We start from the raw sequence: 12,908 nt of genomic DNA on the forward strand, positions 1-12,908 counted from the left end.
CATGCCGAGGAAGACTGACCATTCAAGGCTAAATTGGGGAAAGCCTCTTTTCCGGATCCACGCCGAGGACCTCCTCGTCCTTGGCATGCCAAGGATGATTTTGGGAAAGACCAGGCCCAAAGTAAGCTGTCACCCTCACACTTAATGCATTCACCTAACCCCTCTGGCCGCATTAATGGGGATATAACCCCTTAGCAGGGCAACGTTGATCAGAGTGAACCACTTGAGTACTGATAAGACCTTTGAGGGGACGGACGGCCAGGAGAAAGGCGAATGGATGATCAACAGATGGAAGAATAAGATAGGACGATGAAGACTATATAAGAAAAGCGAGTAAAGTAAGGCAAAGAGGGGGGNGCTAGGACTTCAACTTTTTAAAAGTAGATGTATATATCCAACTGCAAGAAAATATGAACAGAGTATAATATACTAAAAAATTCCTGAAACTTTTTAAAAGTAGTTGTATATATCCAACCAAAGACTAGGACATGGAAGGTCATAAACTGACTCAAAAAAGTCGTTGTTTTCTCGAGTCATTGGCTAGGACTTCAACTTTTTAAAAGTAGATGTATATATCCAACTGCAAGAAAATATGAACAGAGTATAATATACTAAAAAATTCCTGAAACTTTTTAAAAGTAGTTGTATATATCCAACCAAAGACTAGGACATGGAAGGTCATAAACTGACTCAAAAAAGTCGTTGTTTTCTCGAGTCATTGGCTAGGACTTCAACTTTTTAAAAGTAGATGTATATATCCAACTGCAAGAAAATATGAACAGAGTATAATATACTAAAAAATTCCTGAAACTTTTTAAAAGTAGTTGTATATATCGAACCACTTACTTCTTGTAACAGTAAAACAGCGTATTTCACGCTTGAAAAAAGATAAATAAATCAGAATAGTTCGAACTACAATTCATCATCCATGACAAATTGCAAGAAAATATGAACTCAAATAGAACTCTTTCTTATGATTTTTTTTTTTTTTTACTCCTTTCGCTACAAAAAGGTAACACAGCGCAACCCTCTTTGTCCTCTAAGACTTAACTACAGATATAAAGCTAGAAGAACTTCAGATATTGTATGTATTATGCTTTGTCCCAGAGCCTCATATCTAGATTATTGTTATTAAAAGCTCAAATTTGTGTGAAAACATAAGAACTTATTTAGACTCTCAAATTAAAATTACGACTAGATTGCTTTTACTCTAACTTATACTAAATGCGGAATAAGAGTAAATAAGCGCAAAAAACCGATAACTCTATCCTAAGTCATATTCATCCATTTTCAACAATGTAAAGTAAAGCTTAAGAGTAGGTAAGAAAGATGCCACAAGATAACACCGAGACGTGTTATCGAAGAGGAAGTTGAAGAATTCGGTGAAAAACCTCTCTACTGCCCTCCAAGCGGTAATCGATTTACTAGAGAATAAAATTAGAGTACACAAATAACAAAAGACCCTCCAAGCCTAGTCTACCCAATTTACTTGAGTCCTCCAAGGATTTAGAGTTGGAGAGGTAAGAGTAGAGAAAAACCACAAGGAAATATATAGATGATTGTGGGTATAACAATCTCTAACTCTCAAGTGTATTTTCTAGGGTTTTCTCTCTAAAAACCACTCCTTATAATATGTGGGTAATGATGGTATATATAGTGTGGGTAAAGACTTGGTAAAACAAATATGACAAATAAGTCAAACAAAATGTTTCGCGAGTATTTCGCAGGAAAGCTTTACCCGTGAGACACTCGCAAAAACTTCAGGCTAGCATGACTCTTTGCCTTCTAGTCATGTGCTCTACACGTTGCTATTTCATGGGATAACTTCTCAAGAAATCCACTTGTTCTTCATTTTAAGCTTGAGTCTTCACACTCTCTTACACTTATCCTTTACAATTAAAACCACATAAATACAGAGAAAAATGATTGAATAAAATTACAATCAAATTTGGTACGGAATTAAAGCCAATACAAAATAGTTGTAAATTACAACTTTACAGTTACCAGCCAAGTAGTTTCAGTGGATCTGCGAAGAAGATTGCCTCCAAGAGTTTATTTCAATAAAAGACTCTTTTAGTTGCGTGTGACTAGGAAATTAGATTGCTTTTCTATCTTTGGTTATTATCGTTTGTTATTAGATTGCTTTTATTATTATTATTTAGAAGGATAGGTGTTATAGTTATCTAATTTAGCCAATGTTTCTGCTAAGGAAGAATAACTGGGTTGTGATTGGTAACACATCAACAATATAATAAATAAATTTCTTAATTACTAATGTTGTTGTTTTAACATCGATACATCAATTTGTAATGCTTATGTAGTCAAATTTATAATATTTGAGTCATCATTCTAAATAAACTCCTTTGGCCTATCAATAAAAAGACATAAAATATATATTTTTTAATTTTTTGCATTTTTCTTTTAAAAAATATCAAATAAAGTAGTTAGGTTTCCCATAATTTATCAATCAAATATAAGATATAACAATAGGGTATGTATATAATATTCTCAGAGTACAACAACGACTTAGTCTTCTCTCATATAATAATACTTCCTACTAATTAAATTCAGTGTAATCCATTATTCTTGTGAAAGGAGGACATTATTATACCCCAATTATTGTATAATTTTCACATGAGAATGATGTGTGTGTGTGTGTGTGTGTGTGAGAGAGAGAGAGAGAGAGAGAGAGAGAGAGAGTTCCGTTTGGTAAGAGATTTTTAGTAATGTTGTTTAAGTGTTGTGAAAATACGTGTGAATAAAAAAGTGTTGTAAGAATACATGTTGTAGGGGCCTTTTTTGTGTTGTGCGTTGGGCTGGTTGTCTCCCGCGGTAGTAGGCCCAAGTTGTTTCTGAGTAAGGGAGTTGAGACCGGTCCAACTGCAACTCAATTTGGTTCGGCTTGTGCGCAAATGTTGAGTCCAAGTCTGAGGGAAGACGCAGCAAAGTGGGCTTATTCTCTGTTTTTGCCGCAAAGAGCTTTTCTCAAGTTTCTATCGCAGGATTGATGTTTCTATCGCAGAAGATATACAACTACTTTTAAAAAGTTTCAGGAATTTTTTAGTATATTATACTCTGTTCATATTTTCTTGCAGTTGGATATATACATCTACTTTTAAAAAGTTGAAGTCCTAGCCAATGACTCGAGAAAACAACGACTTTTTTGAGTCAGTTTATGACCTTCCATGTCCTAGTCTTTGGTTGGATATATACAACTACTTTTAAAAAGTTTCAGGAATTTTTTAGTATATTATACTCTGTTCATATTTTCTTGCAGTTGGATATATACATCTACTTTTAAAAAGTTGAAGTCCTAGCCAATGACTCGAGAAAACAACGACTTTTTTGAGTCAGTTATGACCTTCCATGTCCTAGTCTTTGCTCAGTTTAATGGGCTTAACTTTAGCGTGTCGGCTAAGAGCTCTCACAACACCAAGCAATGGACAATTTTTCCTTTGTGTTTTTGAATTCCAGTTTGCTTCTTTTCTTCTTTGTATATTTGGATGCTACTGACATAATGACTCAATCCCAATCCCTCAGTGAAGGCAAAACCCTAGTCTCTAAAGATGGAGGCTTTGTCCTGGGGTTCTTCAGTCCAGGTATTTCCAGTAACCGTTACTTGGGAATTTGGTACAACAATATCTCAGTTACAACGGTTGTTTGGGTAGCAAACCGGCTCAACCCAATCAGAGACTCGTCTGGCGTGTTGATGGTGAACAGTTCAGGTAGTCTTGTTCTTCTCAGCCAGAATACGACTGTTGCTTGGTTGGCGAATTCAACAAAAGAGGCTCAATATCCAATAGTAGAGCTATTAGATTCAGGAAATCTAGTATTAAGAGACAAGATAGAAGAAAACCCAGAAAACTATTTGTGGCAAAGCTTTGACTATCCTTCTGATACCTGGCTGCCAGGGATGAAGCTTGGATGGGACCTAAGGACTGGTCTAAATCGGCAGCTATCCGCATGGAAGAGTTCAGATGACCCCTCACCTGGAGATCTGAGTTGGGGGATTGAACTTCATAATTACCCTGAATTCGTCATGAAGAAAGGCTCGGAGAAGTTCTTCCGGTCCGGCCCATGGAATGGCCTTTTTTTCAGTGGCATGCCAGAGCTACAGGCCACCCGGGATTACAGCTTCACTTTTGTCTCCAACGAGGACGAGGTATACTTCAAATTCGGCATGACTCAAAGTTCTGTAATAATCACAAGATCAGTTTTGAACCAATCACAGTTTGAGCGCTACATGTGGGTTGAAGAAAAAAAAGAATGGGGCATGTCCTTTAATTTGCCAAAAGACAAATGTGACGCTTATAATCTATGCGGTCCCTATGCAAATTGTATTGGTAGTGGTGGTGATGATCTTCTCTGTGAATGTGTACGCGGATTCATGCAAAGTCCAGCAGAAAGATGGAACCCGAGCACCTTTCCTAATGAATGTGTACGCAGTACGCAATTGAGCTGCCAGCTTGATAACAAAACTGGGTTTTTTAAATTTGCTGGACTCAAAATGCCAGATAGCGAGATTTCTTGGGTGAACGGAAGTATGAGTTTAAAGGAATGCGACGTCAAATGTTTGAACAACTGTTCCTGTATGGCTTATGCAAACTCAGAGATTAAAAATGGAGGCAGTGGCTGCGCCAACTGGTTTGGGAATCTAAATGATATTAGACAGATTGCAGATAACGATCAGGCTGTGTATATTCGAATGTCTCTTCCAGAGATAGGTAATGGGCCTATAGTCTCCGTTGCTCTTTAATTCATATTTTGACATGCCATTGAAGCCATAATCTTTGTTACCATCTGTTTTAATGCATTACTAAATTATTTTTGCTTTTCTTCTGCAAAGACAATTATAAAGAGGAGAAAGACAAGCAAAAGATGAAGATGAAGGTGATAGTGATTGTTGTGGTTGCCATTGCCGTGGTTTTTGGGGTACTCTCGATTCCCTACTGCATTTGCAAAAGGTCAAACTTCAGAGGTAATTATAATACGCAAATTATTTTTCCGAGATTCTTTAATATAACTTCTAGAAACGTACAGAGCAGCTAATAAGATGTTGAACAACAAAAGCTGTGATGTATAACAATTTTTTTTTTTTTTTTGGGGGAGTCATACTCACTAGACCAGGTTTTTGATAGAATTACGCTATTCAAACTGTGCCACTAGACCAGGATTTTGTTCAAATTTGACATTTGTAGTACTTAGCAATTGTGTTTATTTGATGAAAATTTGTGAAACTACTTGGACATGTTGATTTTTGGAAGCCAAGGTTGAAATTTCCCCTTCTTTGCTAATTCCTTTTCTTTGTCAGCCTGTAGACCTTCTTGGACCAAAGCCACTCTAGCTTGAAGCTTCATAACTCATAAAAATGATCATCTCATACTAACTAAAGTTAGAGAGGCTAGAATGGATACTAGACAGTCCACCACCTTAAGATAACAATTAGTAGTTAAATTTATGTAGTAAGTTATATTTAATCCTTTCACACAAAGTTAATTGATTTTTACAGATGGGTTGAGAATTGCAAATGATAGACAAGTGTATAGGTGCTAACCTAGTTGGGATTTACACATTTTGTAGTGATGCAACAATTCTCACCCTAATCAAAATTAATGAAAACATCAATGTACTTATTCAAATCAAGAAAAGTTAATTAATTATTTTTTCAGCATCTTTAGTAGTTCAATTTGACCATTTGTGTATTGTGACATATAATATAAATATATTTTTTATTAAATTTTATAAGGCGCCTCTTAAAATCCCAATAAAGGCCCATTAAAATCCCAGGGTAGCCCATTAAATCTGGCCCACCTACAAGCCGGCTAAAGGCCTACTGAGCATTGCCCATGGCCTGGGGTTTTTCTCTCTAGCCTGGCTTGACTCGGCTTCTTGACTAGTTAATCACCCGCAAAGCCCATAGGCCAAGGTAAAAATGGGTAGGTTCGGCCCATTGCCAACCTTGACTTTCATTACGAGATCTTCCTTTATTTCAACTTTGACCTTATTAAGAAGGGGTAGTTGAGACTAATTTCTGCAATTCCAATCCTTGAAAGAATGGCACTTTATGAATACATTGGTCCTCAATCATATTTCCTTTGATTGTGATTAATGTGAAGCTCCTTTTGTTCATATGCAAGCATGCACCGTCAATTCAGTATCTCCAATGTTGCTCACTAGACAACTTGTACCATTGTTAAAATCAGTGGAGTACTCATGCATAGGACATAAGGACTTCAATAAGTATTGCAAAGAGAAGTTATTGTAATTCTAGGACAAATTAGTCAAAAATTGAGGAGTTTCTCTTAACTGGTCAGTTGTTGTTTTGGTAGCTTCTGTTGCTACAACAAAATGGTAGTTTTTGGTTCATTGCCTTTATCCTGTTTTCTCTTTGTCAAGCAATTCAGAAGACTTTTTTACACCAATTTTTTTTTTTTTTTTACCTACCAGCTTGTTGTTTCAACTTATTTTCGTGCTTCGTAGGCATTTGATCCTGTTTAGCATTTCCTTGATCTTACTACTCATCGTAAAACATTTATCATTGTTTCCCACATAATAGTTGTATATTATAAGAGTTAGACCTTTTTGTAATGGTACTTTGGGTTAAGTAATGTGTTTAAGCTTGGTGAGAGTGTGTAATTAAAGTATGTGTGTGTTTAGCAATTAGTTTTTTTAGGAGAAAAAAAAAAAAAAAAAACACTTCTTGGGGGGAAGAATATTTCCAAGTAAAAACCATTCCCTCAATTTCATATCTTAACCCACACTTAAATTGAGCAATTTTCTTGTTAGATTACCTTGATGAAAACTAACCATCTCATCATAAAATCTTTGTTTAAGTCTATCTTCAAGAACCTTTTCTTTAGCCAAGTTTTCTACTTGTACAACAAGTCTATTAACTATAGTTAGTGTATGTATATTAACTATATATATATATATAGATATAAATTCATGTTGGATTCATTGTAACACATAATTTATACATCACTCTTATATTAAAGATGTAACCCTTAAGGGGTTCATCAGTGAACATCAGGCTGAACTATGTGACTCTCATTTTTTTGTATTACTCTCTATTTTATGCTTCTGCTATTGGTACTATTTTAGAATATATAATAAGACACATCTATAACTCTTTCCAATGCATCATTAACGGCATGTAAAATCCACCACTAAATGAAAATATAGCGGGGTAACCCGCTCTGATACTAGAATTGACATAGGATAATAGGAAACAAGGCAACATTGGATTTTGAAATCTTGGTCAAATCTCGCAACTCTTTGGCAACTTGGATTATTAGGAATTAAGGTTAGGATTTGGTGGGGAAAAGGTTGGAAAATAATAAGAATGATAGGTTTCCAATGGAGGAAATGAATAACATGATTTAGGATTGAAATAATGGAGAAAACCCAAGATTTGGGTTGTTGCTTCTATGTTGTGAATAGTTACAAGGTTGTTCAGGGTTATTAGAGGGATGGGTGCTTTAGGGTTTGGAAGTTTTTGGATTTTAGGGTTTTAAAAGTGGAAGATTAATGGCGAAGAATCAAGGAAAAAAAATTTTCTATCCATTACACCTAAACCTCCTCTAAGTATCAAATCTAGAGTGTCCTCAACATCACACGTTTAGAGAAGGTTGTATCACACAACAAACATTAGACAAGCTCCATAGCTTCTCTGAAAATAGTTATTTATTTATTTTTCAAATAAAAGCATTACATCTCTTTAGATAGAAGAATAATACAAATTCCTAATAAACTTATGGTCCGTTTCGATTAAGGGGGAGTAGAGTAAAGTAGATTTGGCCCAAAATTAGCCTATTTTCAGTTAACTGTACTCTACTTCCCTCCACTCCCACTCATTCTCCCCTCAATCCAAAAGGGCGCCTAGACTTTTTAAAACTCTTATAAAACTTGTTCCTTGAGCTTTTACTACTAAGCCTAACCTAATAACTAAACTACCCATTTTCCTGTCTCTTATGTGTGTGTGTATGTTTGTTTCTCAAAAAAATAACTAAACTAAATAAGACCCAAAATAAGACCTTGGGAATTAGTACATCCCATGTCTTTAATGTACCATTAGTACATCCCATGTTTAGAAATTAGAAAAATTACAAATTTCGCATATGCTCTATTTCTTTCGATGGAATCTTAGTGTAAAAATAGTTTTCCAGTGTTTAGTAGCAAAAAAAAAAAAAAAAAAAGTAATAAAAAAAAAAGTCAATGAAAGATTATCTTTGGTCAACAAAAAAAGTATGACTTAATTTTAGAGATTATTTTCCACTAATTTTTTGAAAAACATATCTATCTCACAGCAAGCTAAATAAGGGAAGTTTGGAGATTTTTTTTCAACTTAAGCAAGGTTGCTACCAAACATAAGAAAATGATATAATTTTATATAAAAAAAAATACTTTTTGAAAAATGACTCATTTTCTATAAAATATTATTACCAAAACAAATAGAGTGTTGAATGAAATAAAACTAAGATTGACTTCCTACTGCCTACTTAAGTATTCTACAAGTATTTCAACAAAACAATTAAATGCTTTTGAAATTATATGCATATATATTCCTCTGCAGCCATGTGATAGAACTCAGTTTTTAGTTGAGCCATGACGGCTTGTATGGCTCATTTTAGGATTAGATTCGAGAAACAATCTTAATGGATTCGAGAAACAATCTTAATGATCAAGAAGGGGAGGACTAGTTATAATTTGATTTTAGAAACAGGACCACACTACTTGGACTAATCAAAACTATCTTCTTGATCAAGCAGGGGACGACTTGATATCGTTTGATTTTAGCAACAGGATTACACAACGAGGACTAATGAACAAAAAGAGCACTGGGAAAGGTAGAAATAAGGAAATGGAGCTTCCACTCTTCAGTTTTTCTAGCGTATCTACTGCTACTAATAACTTCAGCATCTCAAATAAACTTGGAGAGGGTGGTTTTGGTCCTGTTTACAAAGTAAGTTTCAATAACTAACCACATTGATCTTAGAAGAGAAATTATGAAGTAATATATAATATTCCACAATCTAACCTTTAACACAAATATTGAAGTCCCAATACTTGCATGAAACTGGTTCTAGGTGTTAGAGGTGTTTTTTTTGCTGATTCTAGGTGTTAGAGGTATTAGGTATACATGGGCGAGGCCCAATTATATCGTAAGCCTAATACCTCTACACTAGGATCCAACCTATAATAATTTTTTTTATGTGGACTCTTCCCAAGGTTTAATGAAAACTAAGTTAAAATAATTATTTTTAGGGATCCTTGCTGAATGGACATTTAGTAGCTATAAAAAGACTTTCAAGAAAATCTGGACAAGGATGGGAAGAGCTGAAAAATGAGGCAATGCTTATAGCCAAACTCCAACACAAGAATCTTGTGAAACTGCTTGGCTGTTGCATTGAAAGAGATGAAAAGATTTTGATCTATGAGTATTTGCCCAATAAAAGCTTAGATTATTTCCTTTTCGGTATGTACTTTAGCACAATCTTAATTACTTTCAAAGTCATCCTTAAATTATGCTTGTTCATTGTTTAAAATCTGGGTGTGACTAAGGCATCATACACATCAATCAATATATATATATATATATATAAGCAGAGACTTCATGCGGGAGAGTATCAGGTTCTACCATGTGGTGCACTCTATGAAAAGAATTAAAATATTCTTAAGCCACATTAGAGATAAGAATAAATTTAAAAGTATGAACTCTTTATTTCCAGTGGTTCAATGTTTCAAAACTACTTTTTATTACATTTTTTATTCAATGTTTTAAGACTATTATTTATTTCATTTGGTTCAATGTTTCATGACTTTTCCTCACTCTCTCTCTCTCTCACACACACACACACACACACAAAACCTCTTTGTATTTCCATTCACCCTTTTCACTTCTACTCCTTTATATACACATGCATATAGCCATTTATGTCATCCCATCTCAAATATACACAAACAAAAACCGATGTCATTTACCTTTAGCCTTTCAACAACACCTACATAACTCTAATATTGTAATACCATTTGATCCTAACCTATATAAGCAGGCTATGACCAAGGAAGATGGCTTGCATTTTTTATTCAGTAATGGTAGCTTACGAGTTTGATGTTGAAGTCGGACGTTGTGGATTTTGTGAAGGTTGTGATTCACTTTGAATCTTTGAGTGTTTGGGATTTTAGTTTGGGAAAGTCATAAATGTATATTATTTTAGAACTAAAGAAAAAGTTACATTATAATTAATTCTTTATGAAGTTAGCTATTTTTTGTGTGCTAGAGCTCATAATTTGTAGGGTTTTTTTTACTACTATTTTGTGTGGTATGAGTTTTAGTGATAAAAATAAAAATCGATTATAATTTCAAAGAATTTTTTGCTTTAAAAAAAAAAAGATATGGAAGCCCAACTAAAGGCAATTAAATTTTGATAAATGGATGTGTTTTTAGTTAATTTCCCTTTGTTTAATCACGTTCTCTTTATATTGATATTTACAAATGATTTCCTTAATTTCCTTGAGATAATGAATTGGGTGTTTGTAATTAAGGTCTCCATATTTGGTTGTGAGAATAGAGTGGTTGAGGAAGTACTGTTTGGGAGGTTACTTCAATATATGTAATTTTAGGATATAAAAGTATTTAATGCTTTAAATTCTTATTTATAGATTTCAAAATCATTTAATCAGTTAAAAAAATAAAATCTACTTTTAACGGTAAATATTATAATATGTTATAGTTTATAGTGTTATACATTTTTTTAAAAAATAAAATAAGTTAAGAAAATCAAGTTTCAAAGTATTCAACAATATTGTTGACAAATATAAATATTATACAACAAAATAAGTATTATATTTAGGTATTAATATATATAACAATGATTTCAAATAAAATTGTAAAGTAGTCTACGCATTGCGCGGGATATCTCTTGTAATGACATAATGCCAGCAAATTCTTTCTCATCTTCTATCTTACTATTTGTATGTGGTATTGAGACAGATCCAATTAGACATGGGATAATAGATTGGGCAACCCGAACTCACATCATTGAAGGGATTGTTCAAGGGCTTCTTTACCTCCATCAATATTCTAGGTTACAAATCATTCATAGAGATTTGAAGGCCAGCAACATCTTGCTGGATAAAGACATGAATCCTAAAATATCAGATTTTGGAATGGCAAGAATTTTGTGTGGGAATGGGTCACAAGCAACCAACCGAATAGTGGGGACTTAGTAAGTATAACTCATTAGTATGTATGTTCTATAGCAAATTTCAGTAATTAATACAAAGTATTCACAATGAAGTTACTAAACAGTTTGTTTTACAATGAAATACAGTGGCTATATGTCCCCAGAATATGCCATGGAAGGCCTTTTCTCAATTAAATCTGACGTCTTTAGTTTTGGAGTATTATTGTTAGAGATCTTGAGTGGTAAGAAGAATACTGGTTTCTATCAGAGCGACTCTATCAATCTTATTGGCTATGTGAGTAATGGACCCTTACTTTTAAGTTAACTAAAGTTTAGAAAATGTGTTTGGGTTTGACCATTTGAGTTTGTGTGTGTGTGTATTATACCATCTCTTGACTTTTCAAAGGATTATCTTGTCAGTAATGTTGATTTAAAAGTTATATATCCATTGTCAAACTGAGTTCCTCTAAACTTATGTTGCTACTTTCGATGGTTTACCCAACACGATTTTTGCTCCTTTAATTCAGTTTGCAATTCTTCTTATTTGTGATGTATACTATGCTAAGAGCATCATAAATGGCACTTGCCTTTAATTTTGATGCTAAATTTTCTTCAGGCATGGGATTTGTGGAGAAGCAATAGGTCGTTGGAGTTGATGGATCCAATCCTTGGAGATGTTCCTCCTGTGAATGTCGTTTTGAGTTACATAAACATAGCACTCCTTTGTGTCCAAGAAAATGCAGTTGATAGGCCTACGATATCAGATGTGATCTTAATGTTCAACAAGGAACCTGCACTTCTACCTTCACCAAAAAAACCAGCGTTTTCATTTGCCAGAGGTATGGAGGACTTGGGTACATCTAAGAGAAAGCCAGAAATTTGTTCTATAAATGATGTGACAGTCTCAATTTTGGAAGCTCGGTGACAACGTAGACTTGGTGATCATACCTCAATTGTTTATCTTGTTACCTAAGCATGTTTTAAAAAAACAATAATATTATTGAACTTGAGAAACCAAAATTTACCATTATCATTGGCTCATTGCCAGGTTGATGTTTGTCAAGTCCTACATTAAAAGCTTCCTCTTCTTGTTGTTTCTCTTGCTTTCATTAGATACCTCCCCTTCTTCTATTTTTAGCATAATTGCATAAGTATATTCATGGATTGATATAAGGGAGGGCCTTAGGGCCACTACTGAAAGTTTACACCCAAAAAAAGGCCAAGGCCCAAGTAGATGCCATTTTTTGGAATAAAAATAATTAATCAACCAATCTTTTATATATATCTAAATGCTGAAACATAACATTTATTGTTGCTACGCTTCTATTGAGCCACATTAGTAACCACAAATTTCTACTTCAGCTTCCATAACACCCATGACTCTTTATTTCCACTATTTTCAAATTCCCATGTAACTTCTTTAATGTCTTAGACTCTTTGTCTCCCCCTTTCTTGCATCTTCCTCTCCTTATTGAACTCAACCAGTTCATAACTATTTAGCTGTCACTATCTCTATAAAATTCCTCACAGATTAGTCTTGCAGGGAGCTCTACAGTTAAAGCTCTTGAAAGGACAAAACTGCTATGCCTCAGGTAGTCCAAGATGGACTAAATGATTGACTTCACAAGTTCATGCCTTCATTTGAGAATCCAGGATTCAACCATTTCTTCCTCAAAAGAAATTTGCAAACAAATGTAGTCAGTTACTTTTCCCATCTACATA

At 34.2% G+C, this 12,908-nt stretch overlaps 1 protein-coding gene across 2 annotated transcripts; it reads left to right on the top strand.

Annotated features, from left to right (window-relative positions):
• Nucleotides 1-3,296: 3,296 nt before the first annotated feature.
• On the top strand, nt 3,297-12,282 carry LOC112024252 (receptor-like serine/threonine-protein kinase SD1-8). 2 transcript variants are annotated; one of them, XM_024056894.2, is made up of 7 exons: nt 3,298-4,724; nt 4,847-4,978; nt 8,769-8,962; nt 9,265-9,475; nt 10,994-11,228; nt 11,334-11,481; nt 11,803-12,282. In XM_024056894.2, exons 1-7 carry the CDS (start codon nt 3,440-3,442, stop codon nt 12,109-12,111), a joined length of 2,514 nt encoding a protein of 837 aa, XP_023912662.2. In that variant the 5' UTR covers nt 3,298-3,439; the 3' UTR covers nt 12,112-12,282. The 2 variants fall into 2 exon arrangements, with proteins under 2 accessions (XP_023912663.2, XP_023912662.2); XM_024056895.2 differs by lacking the exons at nt 8,769-8,962; nt 9,265-9,475 and having other exon boundaries at nt 3,297-4,724.
• Nucleotides 12,283-12,908: the final 626 nt, after the last annotated feature.

Source organism: Quercus suber, unplaced genomic scaffold, assembly GCF_002906115.3.
Source record: "Quercus suber isolate HL8 unplaced genomic scaffold, Cork oak 2.0 scaffold_9, whole genome shotgun sequence".
Classification (NCBI taxonomy): Eukaryota; Viridiplantae; Streptophyta; class Magnoliopsida; order Fagales; family Fagaceae; genus Quercus; species Quercus suber.